Source organism: Cryptotermes secundus, unplaced genomic scaffold, assembly GCF_002891405.2.
Source record: "Cryptotermes secundus unplaced genomic scaffold, Csec_1.0 scaffold884, whole genome shotgun sequence".
NCBI lineage: Eukaryota > Metazoa > Arthropoda > Insecta > Blattodea > Kalotermitidae > Cryptotermes > Cryptotermes secundus.
Window position 1 is genome coordinate 111,861 of NW_019738360.1, and position 20,192 is coordinate 132,052.

A 20,192-nucleotide genomic window follows, 5' to 3' on the forward strand; every position below is an offset into this window, starting at 1 on the left:
TCTACAAACTTTTTATAGTTTTCCTTCCAAGAATACTGTACTCCTTAACACAGTTGACTGTATTTGTGTGCACCACAAAGACAAGAGAATGCTAAACAAGCAGCACTACTGAGATAAGCCTTCAAGTACTGGGTGACTATATGGTGGTCTGGTCGCCAGCAATGGACAGATGTAGGCAAACAAATTTCTAGCTGGCTAATATCAAGATAGACTGGATTCACCACATTACTCACACACATCAAGCTAACTAAAGCAGCAACACTTTTTACTTGTATCTGGGAGGCGGTCAGTTCAAATCTCAGTCAGGACACTGACTACTCTGAGGTTTTCCATAGCTTTCCTGAGTCTTATCAGGCAAATTCCAACAGGAGAGTACCCCAAATTTGGCTAAGACTCCTTCTTTCCACATTATTTCCAATTCATTTTCACTAAATCATCTTATCATTTGATGCGATACACAGCTACAGAAACAGCATTAAATGAACCATAAATATATTACTCACAACTTGTGAACCATTTGATATATTCACATAAGACATAGGAGCGCACATAGTAGAAACTTACTTAAGAAATAAAAAATCAACATTACCAGCTACAAGGCCCAGCAGCGTTTGATGCGGGAAATGTGTCGCTGTATACAGTCTCGAGATGCCCACCAGAATCATGAGCAATGTGTATGAGGTCCACAATGTGATTCCCAGATGGCGTTTCCTGCTGTCATCTATCCTCTTGCTGGACATGAGGAATGTGTGAATAACATGCTGCACTATGACATACATGAGTGATGAGGCTCCCTGCACGTGACCTGATGGGGAGCCAGGACCAGTTTCGCATGTTAGTGGAGTCTGTCGCAAGTGTGGCCGAGGCCCCTTGCCATATATATCTGTCTCGTGCACCCACCAGAATGGCCGATGATCCATGAACAACCTATGTGCATATGACAACATTTTTGAACATGCACACTGATGTAGCAATACCCATCTAGGATTATATTCAAAAGGTAACTGGTTGAGATTTTGGCTGGTTCATCAGCTGTCCTAACTGGGGTTTTCATGGTTTTCCTCAGTCCCTTCACGCATATACTGGGTCAGCAGTATTAAATATACCACAATTAACTTGAGTATTATGGTGTCCGGGGTTGTATATTAAACTGGTTCAAATCATATCTGTTGGATAGAAAACAGAGAGTGTACATTAAAGCTAATGACAGTCAGGACTATTTTTCATCTTGGGAAAGAGTTAAGAAAGGGGTTCCTCAGGGGTTGGTTTTGGGACCACTTCTATTTATTATTTACACTAATGATTTGCCTCCATATACAATATACAGTATTAATAAACTGGATAAAGTTTTTCTTTTTGCTGATGGTACCAGTATTTTGGTTCCCGGTAATAATCATGCTGGGCTTAAGCATGAAGTCATGGGTACACTGTCTCTTGTTGTAAATTGGTTCACAGCTAATAAGTTTGCCTTAAATATCACTAAAACTAATATTATTAGATTTGCTCTAAAACAGTCTTATGACTCTCTGGCAGTTGCTAGTGGGAATTTGTTTATGAATGAAGTTCCTGTGATAAAATTTTTGGGTCTGCAAATTGATAAGAATTTGGATTGGAAGAGTCATGTAGAGTATATTCTCCCTAAACTTAGTTCAGCTATTATATTATTATATTTAAGCATCCTGCTGCACTCCACACGATAAACGATACAAACTCCGTCCTAAGTGCAAACAATATACATTTATATGTCTTTGATCTTGTTCCTTCTACACTACATGTTTCGGCCTCTATCGGCCATCATCAGGTGTATACTCTTAACGTTGCTGCCACACTGAACCCAGTCTAAAACTTAACATTTAAAAACACAATGTCACGTTCTTCGTATTATCAACATCTACATCGTTGATATGTGTCTGGTATGTAGATTATGTTGCACACGTCNTTTTAGACTGGGTTCAGTGTGGCAGCAACGTTAAGAGTATACACCTGATGATGGCCGATAGAGGCCGAAACATGTAGTGTAGAAGGAACAAGATCAAAGACATATAAATGTATATTGTTTGCACTTAGGACGGAGTTTGTATCGTTTATCATTAGTTCAGCTGTTTTTGTAATTATGAGTTTACCTTATTTTATGAATAAAATTTTTTTTACGAATGGTGTATTTTTCTTATTTCCACTCTATTCTTAGGTATGGAATAATTTTCTGGGGCAACTCAACAAATAACGTTAGAGTTTTTCAATTACAAAAGAAAGTAATGAGGATTATATTTGGAGTGGGACCTAGAGACTCATGTAGGGATCTTTTTAAGAAATTGAATATACCATTGAATGACCCATTGTCATGTGAATACATTCTCTTACTGATGATGTTTGTGATTGATAATCAAACTAAATTTTGTTCAGGTTTAGATGTTCATGGTTTGAATACAAGAAATTAAAAGCAATTATATTTTCCAAACTCGAATCTTTCTGCTTTTCAGAAAGGTACTATGTTTACCGCTATTAAACTATTCAACAGATTGTCCATAACCATTCAAAGCCTTAAAGAGGATATAATTAGTTTTAAAAATAAGCTGTCTTTATATCTTATGAATAATTCCTTTTATACAGTTTCTGAATATGTGGAGCATAACATAAATAATTAGTTTTAATTATTCTGTTGTCTGTGTGTTTTTTGATATGACGACCTTCATGTCCGTTTGGTTTGGACTTATGAAATGAAATGTATGTATGTATGTATGTATGAGGGGGTACCCAAAAGAAATCAAACTTATTTTTTTAAACTTATTTATTCAAATTTTAAGCATAAACCTTCAATCCCCTTGAAAGTACTCTCCACTTACACTAATACACTTGTCTAGTCTTTTATTCCATTTTCCAAAACATTGTATAAATTCATCTTTTGAGATGCTTGACAGCGCCTCCCGTCGTTTTTTCCTTCACCTCAGCAACATCAGCAGAACGCTTTCCTTTCATGTCTCTTTTCATTCGAGGAAACAAAAAAGTCGGGACTCTTCTTTCAAAGCACAGCATGCTTTCACGCGACCTTGTTTTTGTTCAGCAGTCAGCAGTCATGGCACGAATTTTGCAGCCACCCTTTTCATTCCCAAATCTTCTGTAAAAATTCGCTGAACTGAGCTCCAAGTCACTCCCAGCAGCTCCACAATTTCTTCAATGGTCCGTCGTTGATCTTCCTTGATGATTTCACGAATTTTTTCAACATTTTCATGTGTTCGGGCCATGGAAGGACGACCAGAACGAGGTTTGTCATCAATTGACATTTCACCATTTTTGAAATGGGAAAACCACTCAAACACTTGAGTTTTCCCCATAGCATCGTCCTTGTACGCCGTTTTTAAAATTTCAAGAGTTTCTGTTCCACTTTTCCCAAACAAAAAGCAGAATTTCACCGCCGCACGCTGTTCACGAAAATCAGCCATTGCAAAAACGACGATCACACAAAACAGTTGTCACTATAAACTCTGCTGAAACTAGTCCTTACCTTCTGAAGCAACGGTAGCCGGCTTATCGACTCAGGAATGTTAGCTCTATGCGCTCATAGCTGCAAAACGCAGTACTACAAAAGCTCTGCCCACAAAAAAATTAGTTCTGTTTCTTTTGGGTACCCAATCGTATGTATGTATGTATGTTCAAGATACTTGTACACTCAAAATTCAGGATTATCTTCTGATCTCTTTTAACATTATATAAACTCTGCAGTTGAAAGTGTCACTAAATAGCCTAGAATCAACAACATTCCATACCTTTCATACAGCATGTATAAAAAATTTCCTCCAAGTTTTACAAAAACAATTTGGGGTATGTATTCTTGCCTGAACATTTTCACATTAGGGCCCACAGGGATGTAGAATATCTGGTGAACACCACTGTTTTTTATCTGCATAATCACTAATTTGTTATCTTAATAAGCAAGCATACTCAGAGCTTTTAATTTGCAGTACAAAACAGTGCACTACGGCGACACATTTTTATAAAACTCAAAAATAAAAATGTTAATAAAACGTAGTGAACAAAGACTTAAATAATTATTTAATAAAACGTTAAAATGTTAATAAAACATAGTGAACAAAGACTTAAATAATTATTTAAGTCTTTGTTCACTACGTTTTATTAACATTTTTATTTTTGAGTTTTATAAAAATGTGTTATCATTATGTGTATGTGTTATCATTATAATGATAACACATTAATTCCAACTTGAGTTTATAATCTGTGTTAATTCTGAACATATAAGTTCTACTTTTTGCCAACAAACCTGAGAAGCGTTGCCTTCTTTCTTAAAAAAAAATATTGGACTTAACCATACAAAAGTACACATATTTGTCTAAGTGAGTGTACAGTTGCTTATGGTTCCATAATAGACCCTGTCTACTCAAAAGTTATAAAAATTACTGACTGTTGTACAAAGCAGTGTACTGAATCTGAAGGCATAGGGCTGCAACTGATTCATTATACTAAAAATTATGACAGGGGTTGGCTCTGGTTCTGTCTCCACATGTTAGATGTCATTATACTATCACATTTTTATGGAACATGACTATAGATGGGTTTTGGATTGTTCTGATTTACTGAACTTTTTGTTACAGCACATGACTACACATTATAATTCATTATTATTACACAAAAACACACACACCAGTGTCCACAGTCATGTCTTCACTAGCTGTTGCTTGGCAGTGGCTTTCATTAGCACATTCCCCTTCCTCTGGGTTCCCAAATTCTCCCTGGCCTCAGATACCAGCTTCTCACAGTAACAGCTCAGAACAACTCAGAACCAGTAGTTACCTGATGAACTCATCCACTCACCAACTAACCAACCAACCAATTCAACACAACTTAACTGACATTCACTAACTGTCCTGCTTATAACATTTTGGCACGGACTGCACAGAAAAAACCATTCCTCTGTTGCTGTTTGCGGGCCATTGCCTAGTAACGGCCACTGTCTAGCTGTCTGTTCCACGGTCACTGCCTACCAGCAGGTTTACATGCTACAATCTCACAAAATATTTATCATCACAATTCTACAATTCTTACACAACGCATAATTTCTTTCACAGATAATATGGAAATATCACTGGATAACATCCTATGTGGAGGCACTTTAGAATACCTCCACCGTTGCCTTGCAAGTAGATGACAATGAAAAGGGAAACCAGTGCCTGGGGGTATAACTGAGTCACCCTGCCACTGTGGGACATAAAATACAGAGAACCTAGTCTTCCAGGTTGGGGGTTGGATGTAAGGCTGATAACCTTGCTCTGTAAAATAAAATGTTGAAAAATCCAAAGAACTGAAATCAGATGGTCTAACTGACAACTGAACAGTCAAGTCTGGCAGAATCTTCTAAGGCAAGGCTATGGCTCAAAAAGGGGCTTTACTGATAATAATCACTGAACAACAACTGGGCACATATAACATGCATCCCACATTTTTAAAGCATTTATATGAAAATACGAGGAAATGACTGAAAACACCATAACAAATGTTATATAATATTCATTTAGTTATATGTTCAACTGCTATTTCGAGGGAAGGACAGAAGTATTTTATGAAGTAAATGTTTTAGGTGAGAAGAGATTATGATGGTTTGGATATTTGTGGTATCAACTTTGGGAGGAAGTGTGTGTGCAAGCCTCTCTTTTTGGACACTCCTCAACTTCAAAACCCCCTGCTGGCTTCTAGAGTCATCACGAAACACCTTGCACAAGCCATTGGCTGAAGACAACTGGGATGCTATGGGATGTGCCCAGACTTTCTTACGTAAAATTGTTGTGGGCAGTTGAGTCTTCTTGCAAGCCAGAAGCAGATGTATACAACAATGCATGAGAAACAGTGTGCGCTGTGAAAGGTTAATTCACGTGAACAAGAATAAGTTGGTTACTGACAGTGAGACAGTGACTGCTCTGAAACACAACAAATGTCACAGTAACATGGATGGCCAAGTTATAAGCACAAAATACAGAGAGAAGTTTGATGAAGAAAATTCCTGGATACTTCTCTGATAAAAATCCAAAGGAACATGAATGGATGACACCAGAATGGATCCTACAAAGACAGCTTGTAGATGGAGTGTAGAAATGTGTCTAAGGATGGATTGTGGTGTTAAACATTCACACTCTACTACTGGTGAGTTAGTTAGCTCTGCAGATCTTCAGTTAATACTTTCGAGCAGTTCCAGAAAGACAGGCGCTGTTACTTCCCCCCACAGTTGTTCACATGAATAAGTGTACTGCAGGAAAAAATTTTATGTGACACTATATTTTGCTATCCTACCATGACAAATTCAGATGACTTTCAATCCTAGAGTACTCCTTACTGAACAAGTTTGCTGTTATTAGGTTATGTTAGGTCACATTATCATACTTTATGCGTGATCAAAACCATATTCAGCAGTTCTGCTGGTGTAAGAGGTAACAAAAAGCACAGGGACCACTGATTGAACACACTTTACAAAACTGCATACATCTTGAACTGAGGTTGTTAATTTATTATATATGTCTTCCTGTAGGGGCAAAAAATGTGATACTTACCATTTGAGAAGTGTATTGGACCACTCTGCCATGACAGACACCATCAACATGTCAATTGCCAAACTGATGTGCACCACAGCAGCCACTGGTATCAGGAGTGTATATGAATACAAGGGATCAGAAAAGCGAGAAATTGAAAAGAAAAAATTATCACCTCTAGGAAAGCTGAAACAAACAGACATGTAAATTATTACCTACATTCGCTTTTTTTTTTTGTATTTACTGCGCGATAATGTTTTAGAATTACAAAATTCTGCATTAATCTCATGACTTGACCTGAGAAATTTCGGCACTTACGTCGTCTGAATGGCTTTAATACCTGAAGTTCCCAATCTTCTGACTTCCTCTGATATATTCATCGTACACATGTCCTGAAAACAGAAATAACATACATTTAAATACCAAATTATATACATACCTGTTTAAGAACTTCCATTTATTTATTAATGTACCTTAATGTCGGTAACAACGGAATGTTCTTTCCAACGGATGAAATCAAACACTCCTACAAGGTCTTCTGTATTGAGTAAACAAACATCCTAAACAACGGAAGAAATTAACCCTTCGACAAAGTATTCCTTATTCCGTCCGAACGCTGGATATGTAAGAGTGTAGCTCCGGCGAGAGTTGAGATGTGACTTTGACTCTGACTTGAGATCACAAATACAACAGTATTACAAGCATCACAAGGATCACAAGTGCCTCAAGAGATTCTGAATCTTATACTCACAGTTTTGGATTCGACTCTAGCGAGATTGAAGCAGGTTGTGCTCAGACTTCGCAGAAGAGCGTAAAATAAAATAATTCGTTCCGGTCCGAAGATCCATGGAATTTATTCATGTCGCGTCACACAGCCGACACCTTACAATATTTATTCATTCTAAGTCTGAAGACATTTCCAATGAAATTCCCAACGTCGGACAAAACTTCACTTTCTCGCCTATATTTTGCTATTCAAACATCTCGTAGCATTTATCAACTCACTCAAACTCATTCCCCGCCAATGTAACCGCCATAACGTCGCGAATGTATTATGCTGCCATCTAATTGTAGAGTTCAGGCTAGCGTTGCAAATTGGCCGTAGCCACTGCCGTGAGCGGCCGAGAGTTCAGTCGGTGAAAAGGTCCACTACACTAGACATGCGTAACAAAATTAATATAAATAGGATGCAACAATACCGAAATTAGTAACATTGCAGTAACATTGCTGCATATTCGATCAAAGCATGGGCTGTGGAGTCACAACAGCCAGCCGTTACTAGGCAGTGACCCATAAACAACAATAGAAGAATGATGTTATCTGTGCAGTCCATGTTGATAGCTGTGCCTGCAACAATGGAGAACTTTTCACAATGTGTCTTCACTGCATTTCACTACACCCACAATTCTTATGTCCTGCCACATACATTCTTCCCATCTCAATCTTGGCCTTCCCACTTTCCTCTTTCCTTCTGGTTTAGTATTAAGTATTTTCTTAATCATTCTATTCTCGCCAGCACGTATTGTGTGTCCAGCCCATTCAAGCATTTTCACCTGTATAAATCCAATAATGTCTGGTTCATTAAATAGTTTGTATAGCTCATGGTTATACCTCTTCCGCTACATTCCATTTTCTTCCACTGGTCCAAAAATATATCTTAGGATCCTCCTTTCAAATATACTTAACAGTCTTTCATCTGATCTTGACAGTGGCCAGGTCTCAGAGGCATAAGATAGCACTGATCTTATAAGTAGTATACATCATAGTTTTGGTTTTCCTGGGTATTAGTTGGGATTTCAGGTGTTTCCTGAGGCCATGGAGACATTTATTTGTGGCAAGTACACGCTTTTTTATTTCATCACTGATGTAATTTTTACAGTTAACTTCTGATCCAAGGTAAGTAAAACTATATACAACCTAAAATTTATATGAGCCAATTTCAATATATGCAGGTCCATTAGCACAGTCTTTCTTGGTTACCGGCATGTACCTTGTTTTGTTTTGGTTAATTTGTAGATTCATCTTTTTTGCTGCTCTTTCCAAATTAAGAAAAGCTTCTTTCATAGATTTTTGTGTTCTTCCAATTATATCAATATCATCTGCAAATGCCAAAATTTGGACTGACTTATAGAATATAGTTCCCCTTGTGTTGATGTCTGCATCTCTAACTACCTTCTATAATGCTATATTGAACGAAAGGCAGGCTAGGGAATCCCCTTGTTGAACTCCATTTCTAGTTATTATAGGGCTGGACAACATATTCTGAATCTTAATTTGGCATTGGGTCTTTCTCATAGTGACTCTGACTAAGGTGATTAATTTCCATGGAATGTGCATCTCTCCCATTACCAGAAAAAGACTATCTCTATCTATGGAGTCACAGGCTGATTGGAAGTCAATGAAAAGTTGATGTCTTTCAATTTGGAATTCGTTACACTTTTCAAGGACCTGGTGATTAGTGAAAATCTGATCGTTAGTTGATCTTCCTTGATGAAACCCACATTGGTAATTCCCAATTATGCCTTCCACAAAGGGAGAGAGTCTGTTAAATAGAATTCTGGAAAATATTTTATATGCTATGCACAACAGACTAATACCAGCCCAGAATTGATACATGAGGGTTATTCGGAAAGTGAGCTCCAGTAAGCTGTTAACAAAATAAGCAATGAGAAAAAAATATTGTTATGTACAAAAAATACATACATACTTAAGATACTTCTCAATGTAGTCACTGTTGGAACTGAAACAATAGTACTGGGGATTCAGTTTTTATATGCTTGTGTCAAAGAAGTCTACAGGCTGTGAGCTCAGCCACATTTTGGCATCTTCCATAAACTCATTATTGCTGAAGCACTGTGGTCTCAACCAGTTCTTCAGATAGGTAAACAGGTCGTAGTTACTTGGAATGAGATCAAGGATGTAAGGAGGGTGGTCATACAACACACATTTCAAATGCTCCAGCAGTGCTTAAGTGCATGCTGCTGTATGCGGTTACCCATCGTTATGGAGGAGCACTATACAGGTTATCAACACCATGCCTTTTATTCTGAATGACCCTATGAAGTTTTTTAAGTGTTTCACAGTAAACTTCTGATGTTACTATGCTCACTTATTACATGAATTCCACCAACAGCACTCTTTTTCTGTCCCAGAAAATAGTTCCTATCAGCTTACTAGCAGACAGACATTTTATGTAGAAAGCAGTCTTCTGGAATGTGGTGCCCTGTAGATATTGTGTTAACCGACGTTTCGGAGGAACGTATCGCTTCCATCTTCAGGGTAGAAGAAAACGAACGCCGTGAAAACCTCAAATCTCACAGAGAGACATTTGTTTAAACTTTTTTGGTGTGTGCATCCACTGCTTTGACTGCTCACAGATGAAACCTAGGTTTCATCACATGTTACTCATAAAATGTGACTGAAAAATTTATCTCCATCTCTGTTAGTACCCAAAAAAGATGGTGCCACAGCCATTCTCTACAGTTTGTATGCAAACATGAGAATTTTTGGAACCCATCCTGCATAAAACTTGTGATGTCCTAGCCTAACTGTGATAATCTCATAGAGAAGAGTGTGCAATATTTGTTGAATTTCACATGAAAGTTCTGCACCATTCTTTTTTTAGAAAGCTTTTGCTGTAGTAGTAAGGGAAGCTCTGAGATAGAAACTGGGCAAGAGAGTCCTATCATCTAAATTCATTGAAGGCTTAAAGGAAATGTGCATGGGAATTTAAGATAAGAGTGAACTGGGGAGGCAGTTACATATGAGAGAAGTTTGATTCAAATGTTGGAGTGAGACATGGCTGCATGCTATCTCCAGCATTATTCAACATAGATGATGTACACATACTGAGATGTGAAGGAACAAAGACTGAGAGGGACATGATTTTGGATAAGTTGTTTAGGAATGTGGATGCACAAATAGATATTAGGAAGACAATAAGATCCAAAAATAAAGAGCAGTAGCAGAAATTAGAATGTTAGTAAATGTAAAGAGGAACGGGAAAGGATAATAAGTAAGGATGGGTGTGTAGTACAAATAAATTTAGATGAATGGTAACAAGTAGGGGAGAGTAATATGATATGCTTAATTAATATGTTAATGTTAGAATATAACAGATTAATTTTATACTACAGGAATTATAATTTCTGTTGGTTGCTGGAGTGTAGGATGAGAGACTCAGCACTTCAAAATGTACATTGTAATGGACCCAATAATTTATCCAAGCATTCAAGTATTCAAGGATTTGTTGCATTAGCCAGGCAGCTCTGGGGTATATGAGGCATCAAGGATAATGTCGAAGTTGGTCTGAGAATGTCAACAGCGAATTTGTGTCCTATTCAACAGCAACAAAAGATGCTACTCTTGGTCCCTGATCACAGTGATATTTAGGGCTGAAAAGGGATCAAGCAGTCCACTTCTCTGTCCGGAACTGATAGTTCCAGCCTCACCATGTGTTGTTATAATTAAGCATTGACTGACCAAGATGAACTCTGAATACGGGGCTGCCACACTAGGTATGAGATAATTAAATCTCTTTTTTGATGGGACCTTGGAAAAACTTCTGAAGACCTACTGGCTTTGGACAGGGCATTGTTCCCCCCACCAGTCAATACTCATTATTGTAATTGTGATATTGTGACATGCCCAATATTCTTACAGCGAAGTGTCGAATATTGGGTTAAAATGGAGTCTTTATGACTTTCGAACCCTTCCCTTATTGTGAACAAGATTTACCAATTTTAAACCACCCTATTATACTACAGTACATATATTTGTGTGACAGTCACTTGACTTCTCTTATGTCATATATTTTAAGCTAACTACTTGTGATTCTGGATGTGGTGCTTCTTCATAGAGTAATTTAAATCATTATTCTGGCATCTGAGGAAAATCACAAAAGGGGAATGAGGCTAAGATTTGAACAGCAGATATTCCAAAGTTGAAACACTGAATTTTATATCACTTATTGAATACTGAGAACCAAGCACTGGGCACATAAATTAGAAGTGCTACACAATAGAGTTTACTGGTGTGTGACTAATAACATTCATTTTTAATTTGAAAGTTATGATTACATAAAATGTACAGTAAATGTTTATTAAACTGAGAATTGTGTAATACAACAAAACAGAATCATTGGTAAAGCAACTTAAGAAGAAAAATCTTAGTGTATAAGAAAATCTGTTTTACACAAAGGCTTTGTAATATATTTTATGCAAGTTCACATTTTAAACAACATTTAGGAAGAATGTGCTGTTGGCAAAAAAGAAAACGAATGCAGTACTACATATTTATACACTCCTGATAGATCTGCGGTTCTTGAATCCAAACTTTTACTTGACAGCCATCTTAGTTCAGTGACCACTGCAGTAGTGAGAACTACACACTATTCGCAATCATACTGAAATTATAACACTACTACTACTTTCTGTACTTAAACATTGTTTGGCGTTAGACATAATAAATACTGGTCAGATTCTTTGATCAGCTCTAGAAATGCAATTATTCTGTGAGCTTTCAGGAAGTGTGCATAGATGGTAAAATCAAAATCTGTTACTCTGTGGTCTCTTGAGTCTTGAACAAGCATGGAAAACATCTAATTTACCATAATTGTTGGAATATAATGCACATCACAATTTTGAATTAATAAACTAAAAATATAAATATATTAAACTTCTGCTTATATATTAAATATTTTTCAAAATTTTCATTGACATTTTTAAATGTATTTTCATTATTGCAGCAGTGTAGTAGAATACAATTCAAGTTTAATGTGTAGTAAAATGCTGGTGGAGATACCATTGAAAGAGTCGTAAACAAAACTAGAAATGTGGATGTAATGTGCACTCACTTATCTGAGATGTGTTTGGAGGGAAGAAACATACAAATTTTAACAGAAAAAATACAGTCTGATGTTTTTGAAACTGCTATAATACAATTGGTAAGAATATGGGAGTACTTTTTTTTTTTCTGTAAACAGTACACTGCAATTTATGAATTAGGACAGTAATTTGTACATCATTAATTCTGTCAGCACAGGACGGATTTGTCTCAATATTTCTTGAATGAAATTACAATGATTATTTCAAGAACTATCAAAGAAAGTCTTATGTTATTAACACATTTCCTTTCTGTAAGTTTTTCTGCTGGAAAATATCAGAGATCATGTAACAATATGTCAAGTAAGATTCAAAATATAGACCTTGTGTTATGTGCCAAGTGTTAATGGGGTAAGGGGCTAAAAGCAATAAGGGTAGTTTGGGCAGGCAGCTGCACTCACTCCGGCAGGTAATTGCCGAGTGTGGAATCCATGAAGAGGGCCCACTGGCAAGTAGTTGCTGCAGTACGGGTAGTTGGGGCATGTTGAGGGACTCACACCAGCAGGATAATTATGAGCGGCAGCTGCATATGGAACAATGTATCCAGTGTTGCTGTGTAGGGCGAGCAGAACATTGTTGCAATGAGGGTAGTTGGGGCACAGTGCCGGGTTCAGTCCTGCAGGGTACTTATTGGCTTGGGCTACCACAGCAGTGAGAGCAGCAGCCAGCAGCACCTGACAATCAACACATGGGCAGTTTAAATATTTTTAACTCAATGGTACTTAATGACAGATAAATCTCTCATTTACATCTTTGTTTAACAACATGTACAGTTATTTTTCACTGAGACAATTTGCCAGGTTAAGCAACAATGAGCTGGGTGGCTTCACCGTCCTTTACAGGTCATCACCATCCTTGAAAGTGGGTCCTCAATGATATGAGCAAGTGTTTACCCAATACAATAGGTGTAGCTACAGGGCTCCCAGAGTCATGAGACAGAAAGATATGGTTATAAGTCCCATGGGACCTGGAACCAAAAATGAATGTGCTGGCAAGGGTCAACATCAGTTTACACGAACAAACCCAGCACAACAATCCCTGACTGTGGAGAAATCAGCTTGTAAACAGAATAAATCAATAGACAAACATGGAATGAGATTTTCAAAGAAAAAATAAATTGTAAAAGTATACGTCCTGTACTTAATAGGAGCATTAGGCAAAGGAATTATAAAAACAATTGAGGTAAATGTAAGGTAAACTTGTTTCTGTGCATAACTAATTAAGCACTACGCCATGAAGGAGTTTGCGGGGAATGGATGTATAGATACATATTTTCTTGAACTAAGCACTATGGAGTTGAGTGGTCAGCTTCACGTCCTGGCCGTTTTACCCCCTTGGAAAGAGCCCTCGGTACCCTTTGGATAGGAGGTTGGGTGGATCCCAGAGCCGGTCTGGACGATGTGGTGAGGAGAGAATTTTTGACCCTACTGAGACTCCAACTCCGACATCTCAGACTTTCAGCCCGTAACCAGTCGTTATATCGACTAGACCACCCCGGCTCCCAAGAAATAACTGAGACCAGAATTAACTCTTTCCTTATAACAATCATAAATTTAGGATGCAGCTAGTTGCTCTCAAATAATCCTTGTATTCATGAGAACTCGAAACTACGTGCTGAATGAATAAGCAGTCAGCATTAAGGCCCCAGTGTTCACTGTTACTAGACACACCAAGCAAAACTTAAGTATATGTATGGATTACTTAATTCAAGCCTCAAACGTCATAAGGTAAGAGAACAATTCATTAAAATATGCAATATCTGACTTCAATTCAGTAGAAATTCTACAATGGCTCTTTTTCATTTAGTTTTATTTGTATTAAGGAGTCTGTGGTTGGTCTGAATATGAAAGTACAGAAACTTGTTCATATTATTCCTTTTATTTAATTCTGGAACTGTAAGGCTTAAGATAAACTTGTATTGGATTTAAGTGAGTACGTCATTTATCTCTACAGGTTTTGTTCCAAATAATTTCTTTCCGATAAATATGTATGCAGAAACCCGCGCAGGTTCTTGTGTAAAATGATCATTACAGTTTTTCTGATTTAAGGGAAAATTAAAGTAGTTCAATCAATCGATATAGCCCTATTTTTATGAACCTCTTGAGAAAATCAGTTCTACAGTTCTCTATGTTTTACATGTGCACAGAAGGTTAGACCGTCAGAGGGAATTTAGCATTATCCTCCTGGTTACTAACACACCTGACAAAAAACGACATTTTGTGGCCAAGTATCCAGAATGAATAACACGATGGAAAACAGTAATGTCATACAGCTTCAAGTGTCATGAATGCTCATTATCATGTGAAGGGGAAAGCAATATATGAGCTAAAGTTTCTAAATTTGTAAAAATGGCAGGCTTCATTAACACAACATCTAAGTCACAAGAAGTTCAGAAACATATACCACGTATATATATATATTTCTTTCTTTCCTTCTCCTTTTCTTTTATTTATTTATTTATTTATTTATTTATTTATCCCATTATAAACAAGCACACAACAGTTCCTTGGCAATTTAAATTGGTGCAGAGACATTACTTGAGTCTGCCTGGGAACACCGAAGGATTTGTGTTTCCATCGTTAAATGCAGGGGACATTATTTCCTGCAAAGAGTTCAGAACGGTTAAGCTTTTGATTACGATGTCTCCAAACACATAATTTCAGTTCGTTTACGATGGTACACTAGTGAAAGGAAATAGAAATTTCATAAGAAACTTCACTTTGTTTTGTGTTAGTAGAGCGACAGATATGGAAAGTTATTCAGCTGAATGAAGATTCTCCATTTTAGTCGACCGCAAAAGGAACTCCAATTAAAATTCCGGACACCTTGTTATGTAGATAAACTTTCGTTTATCTTTAGATAAAAGTGAGATACAGCAATGATCCTTCTTCCTACGGAGCACGCCATTGTGTACCAGGGGCGTGGAGGCAAAAATTCACCCATTATAGACCTCGGAACTGGCCAGAGAATGCAGAGATTTGTCGGCTTCACTACCGAGTCACCCTTTCTTCGAGGAGAGAGTCCTCTGGTATGAATATAACAAAGAGGTTAGGTAGGCCGCATGGCCGGCAGAGAAGATAAAAATCCCTGCCCCCTTTTGTGCGGGGGGGGGGCGCAGACTCTTCAGCACAAAAAATCGCTTTACTGACAACAAACTCGGTTAAATTCTCAGAGTGAGCAGAACCTCGACAAGTTTTGCAAAATGTATCTCACGAATATGTAAGCTGTAATATCACTAAACTATTTTTGTAGAAGTGTTCAAGTTGATAAAAATCTTGAGGGTAACAAATCGTCACGTGTATCAGTGACTATTGACTATATTCTGTAAATCTAAAATTATCGCAAAGTCAGTTCAAGTTCCGATGAGGTCACTGGATTTTTTTTCCCCCCAGTTGACCTAATCCTTCCAGCCGCACTATGGCCCTGGGGTCGACTCAGCCTCTAACAGAAATTAAATAATTTTTCTGGGGAGTAAAGCGCGGCCGGCGCGTAAGGCTGACAACCTTACCGCCATCTTTGAGCCAATTGTCTAGATAATGTGGGAGCCTCGACGTCTCACAACCCTATGGGCCTCCATGGCCTGTTAACAGGGATAGCTTTATTTATTTATTTTTTACTTTACAGTAAAGCATATACTCCGCATTTATTTATGTTGTACGACGTGAAACTGATCCTTTCGGGACAAGTCCTATATTTCGCAAATCACCAAACTCATTGCATTGGTCTTGGTGTTAACTTTTGCTGCTACAAATCGGCTGCTGGGAAACCCCCTGCACAACAGACGTCACATGCGAGACCGCGTATCCACCCTACCCCTCCCATAGTTTCAAGTAAATAATTGCACATGAAGATCTATATTTAGTCAGGTAATGATTTTTGTACAACGACTTTTTTTTAAAGGAAGTGAATACAGATCGATTTTAGCTTGATACAAATCATGAGTTATTAAACACAGATACAAAACTCCTATCCAATAGGTATCGTGTTCTCTTCCTTCGGGAGTAAAGCGGCAGGGGAATGATACTGACCACTCACCTCCAACTAATGCCGAGGTCTAGAGTAAGTGGATCTATACATCCACTCCCCTATACGCCTTCATGTAGTAGTACTTAATTACTTGTAGTTCTTACACTGGGACAACTTTACCTTACCATGTACTAAAGTCACATTTGCCCTACAATTTTGGATGCCAGTCCGCAATACTTACATCATAATCCATCCAGGAATGAAATTGGGAAAATGTCTCAATTTTACTCTAATTTTATGCACTTCGTGAAAACAAATATCTGTACAGGAGAACAAAAATATGTTTAAGGCATGGAGTCTCCACAGACTGAATAAACACAGTTTAGCGTTTACTCACCAGCTTGAAGAACATGTTGACTGTTGAGATTGTGGTCTTCTGGGACAAAATAAAACCTGCCGAAGGGACTCGTGTGACTTCGGAGAAGCAATTGCTGACTTCCAATGAAATGTCTACAGGTTTTATACTCAGCACAACACCATCTTACTAAATCCACAAAGAAAATAATAAATATCTCCAATATAAAAAAGAAAATATTCAATAAGAATAAAAGTCGAATGTAAGACCACACGAATCCCCCACCTGCAGTATCCGCCCCGCTCCGTGCCTCCTGTATTACCGTGTGTCTACACGGCAGGGGAGATCTGCAAGCTCCCAAATCAAGGCATCTAATAACGAATTTATGTCGGCAAAACATAAGCCACAATTTACTTACAGTTTTTATGTATCCCGATCTGATGACAGGGACATCAGATTGATGTTAGGTTCAACGGGGACATGCATGCAAAAACTGACTTCACTCTATAAACATGTGGAAGACAGAAGGACAATACCAAAATTGGTGCCAGTATAGCTGATGTGCGTGTCAGATGGATTGAATTGGCACAGATTAGAGGTTAGCGAACACAGTAATAAGATTTCTTGCACAAAGATCGATAACAATTTTGCCTCTGAACGATTATCGAATTTCTAAGCATACGTCAAGGACACGATGGACAGAAATTGTAGGAATATGATCCTTGTGATTGCTGGAGGGTTCAAATAATACATTTTTTTATACACTTCCAACTGATCTTCTAATGATGCTGTCAGTATCGAAAGTAGGCCTATATTACGTCGGATGACAGAATGATCAATGGACTGGGAGCAGCTAGAGGAACAAGAATTTGCAGTACCACTTTTTTTCACCACAAATCCCACATGACCTGACCTGGCATATAACCCAGATAGCCGTGATGAAAATCCGGCGACTAACTGCCTGAGCCATGACACGGCCTGTGTACAAGATGTTCCAGAAGAAAGAGAGTGATGGAAGACAGAATATACAGTGTGAGAGAGAAAGAAGAGCAGAGGAATGCGGGAAAGTGCATAAATAACTTCAGTGTTTGTACTAATTACCCAGTATTTTGGAGACGTTTAAATACAGAAGGAACAGAAGGCCGGGACATCATACACTGAATATATACAAAAAAAAAATCGGTAAATCATTATTATTTCCCACTCCACGTCTGTTTGACTCCTTGCAAACTCCCGAAAGTTATATAAGCGGCTATGATTGTTCAGTTTGGTTTCTAATTATACGATGATTGTTAGATTGAAAATGTTTGGATGGAAGCCGTCCTGGCCTAATTGACATATTATCCTGGTATTTGCTTCGAGGGACTGAGGAAAAGTGCGAGAATCTTCAGACTATTCCATGTTCCAGCCGAGATTCGAACAAATCACCTCCATAATACAAGTCTAGAGCGTTAGTGTTATACCTTCCTGCTCGGCACATGCTACTTAATTAAGTTTCTGAGAACAAAATAAAATTTGCACACGGCAAGAAAATAACTTAACCAGTTTGATTTCCACATCTTTCCTTCTCCTGGGAATGCAATCTCTATTTTCAGTGATATCTTACTTATGTACATGTTTTTATTTTAATTTCCCCTATTTTCTTGCCAATCTTAATCATCTACGGATATGAAACGCGTTTCAGGAGAGTTTTGAACTACAAAATATGTCCCAATCGTAATCACTGTCAAGCGGGACTGTGAGGGAAATCTGTGAAACGCCGTTACATAATGTGGTTACGGTATGAACAAGGGTGACAACGGCGTATGCTTCCCACATCAATTTGCTGCTTTGAATCGATTCAATAAATTTCTCGTAAACAACTTGGGAATGTGTCTGTATTTCTTAAGAATACGTGGTTAGAACATAAATACCAGAGCCTTACAGGTAGATATCATTGGCTGTTCTCTCAGTCACGTATAGTCAACGGTTATGTGGCATCGGAAGTTTCATAAATATATGTCACAAGTCTGTGGCAAGTTCTCTTACAATGGACGGCAAAGTGGAGGCAAACTTAACGCTATTGTTACCTCTGGAATTTTATATATGAGATACAAATTTCCCAAATAATTGCAGAAACTAAAGATCTGAACTATGTCCGAAATAAGGGTATATCAAGTAAGACGGAAGAGCGAATGAAATACTTCAAGATCGTTTGTGGCTGTCACTGTTTATCGCATCCAAAATTGAAGTGAACGTCAAAATCATGAGTGTATGTATTTTCTAACGCTTCCATGTGGTAGTTCTGTCAAATAAACATTATTGCATTCCGAGAACATTTGTAGCAAGTCATACTGGCCACTGTCATCTCAACAATTGGAAAAGCAGGAAAAGTTAATTCAGTGCTGATTTTCATATGCTCTTTTTTTTTAAATCGTTCTCTGTATTTTTTATTGACGGCACAATTCGATGCCAAATACGTCTTTCGTTTTCATGTGGATAACTTTATGAAGCTGTCAATGCCCAGACTAGTATTTTTCTTTATTGCTAGTGAGGTGGGACTAAGTCCCTTGTACTGTGGCCACTTCTGGCCTACTGTACCAGCCCCAGATGATAGGTGAGGGTGATTGTGGAGCAGTTGGTGGAATGAAGATTGGCAGGGGAAACCGAAGTACTCGGAGTAAACCTGCCCCATCGCAACTTTGTCCACCACAAATCCCACTTGACCAGACCGGGGATCGAACCCGGGGCGCCGCGATAGGAAGCCAGCTACTAACCGCTTGAGCTATGGCGCTAACGTCCAGACTAAGAATACAATGTGTCTAAAGGTAGCGTATATAATGTGTGTAGAAGTATAGCAGTCTACACAACAATATTCTGTATTTAAAAATAAGGTACTCGTAGACACTACTGTATCACTATTTATTTTTATTGACACTACATGTTTCGACGCCGGTCACGGTAGCCGAGCGGTCTAAGGCATGTACTGTCTTCGCTCGCTTGGAAGGCGGGATCGTGGGTTCGAATCCCACTCAGGTGCATGGATGTTCTGTTTGTGTGTGAGCGTTTTTCTGTGTTTGTTTACAGGTAGAGGCCTTGCGACGAGCTGATCACCCGCCCAAGGAGTCCTACCGAATGTGTAAGATCTAGAAAAACCGAAGTGAACGGAAACGTTCATGGAAGTAGGCCTAGGCCCGCTGGAGCTGTAGTGCCAAGGAAAAAAAAAAACATGTTTCGACCCCGATACTGGGTCATCATCAGGGGTAAAATGGTGTCAGTCTCAGTTATTGAACTGCATCTAATTCTTCAATAAGGATTCTTATTGTGCTCTTGAGAGTTTTTAAATGCATAAATTGAGTCTTTCGGTTAAAATTTTAAATACTTAGATAATAAAACTAAAGATTAAAGATTAAAATATAAAAATTAAAATTGTACTAAAATGGAAATGAAGTATTTACCGATAAATCTCTTTAAAAA

General features: G+C 38.0%; 2 protein-coding genes across 15 annotated transcripts in view; both read right to left on the bottom strand.

Moving 5' to 3' along the window:
* The window catches only part of LOC111870900 (glucose-6-phosphatase), a 34,103-nt gene extending 26,532 nt beyond the window's left edge, over window positions 1-7,571 (bottom strand). For 8 of the 10 annotated variants that reach the window (XR_004513713.1, XR_002843947.2, XR_002843949.2 and 5 more), the window contains exons 1-4: window positions 7,285-7,571; window positions 6,852-6,925; window positions 6,555-6,719; window positions 590-927 (exon numbers count right to left, since the gene is read on the bottom strand). Coding sequence is in view for 4 of the 10 variants with exons in the window: in XM_023863520.2 (XP_023719288.1) it covers window positions 590-927; window positions 6,555-6,719; window positions 6,852-6,922 (574 nt within the window). In the remaining 6 variants the exon portion in view is untranslated. The other 2 variants (XM_033754040.1, XM_023863521.2) reach the window with 2 other exon arrangements.
* Window positions 7,572-11,570: 3,999 nt separating this feature from the next.
* Window positions 11,571-20,192, bottom strand: LOC111870901 (cuticle protein 1-like). 5 transcript variants are annotated; one of them, XM_023863526.2, is made up of 3 exons: window positions 20,174-20,192; window positions 16,779-16,925; window positions 11,571-13,089 (listed from the first exon to the last, which is right to left on the bottom strand). In XM_023863526.2, the coding sequence occupies exons 2-3, from the start codon at window positions 16,791-16,793 to the stop codon at window positions 12,775-12,777; spliced, it is 330 nt and encodes a 109-aa protein (XP_023719294.1). In that variant the 5' UTR covers window positions 16,794-16,925; window positions 20,174-20,192; the 3' UTR covers window positions 11,571-12,774. The 5 variants fall into 5 exon arrangements, 4 of the variants coding, with proteins under 4 accessions (XP_023719294.1, XP_023719296.1, XP_023719293.1 ...); XM_023863528.2 differs by lacking the exon at window positions 20,174-20,192 and adding an exon at window positions 17,650-17,834; XM_023863525.2 differs by lacking the exon at window positions 20,174-20,192 and adding an exon at window positions 17,155-17,610.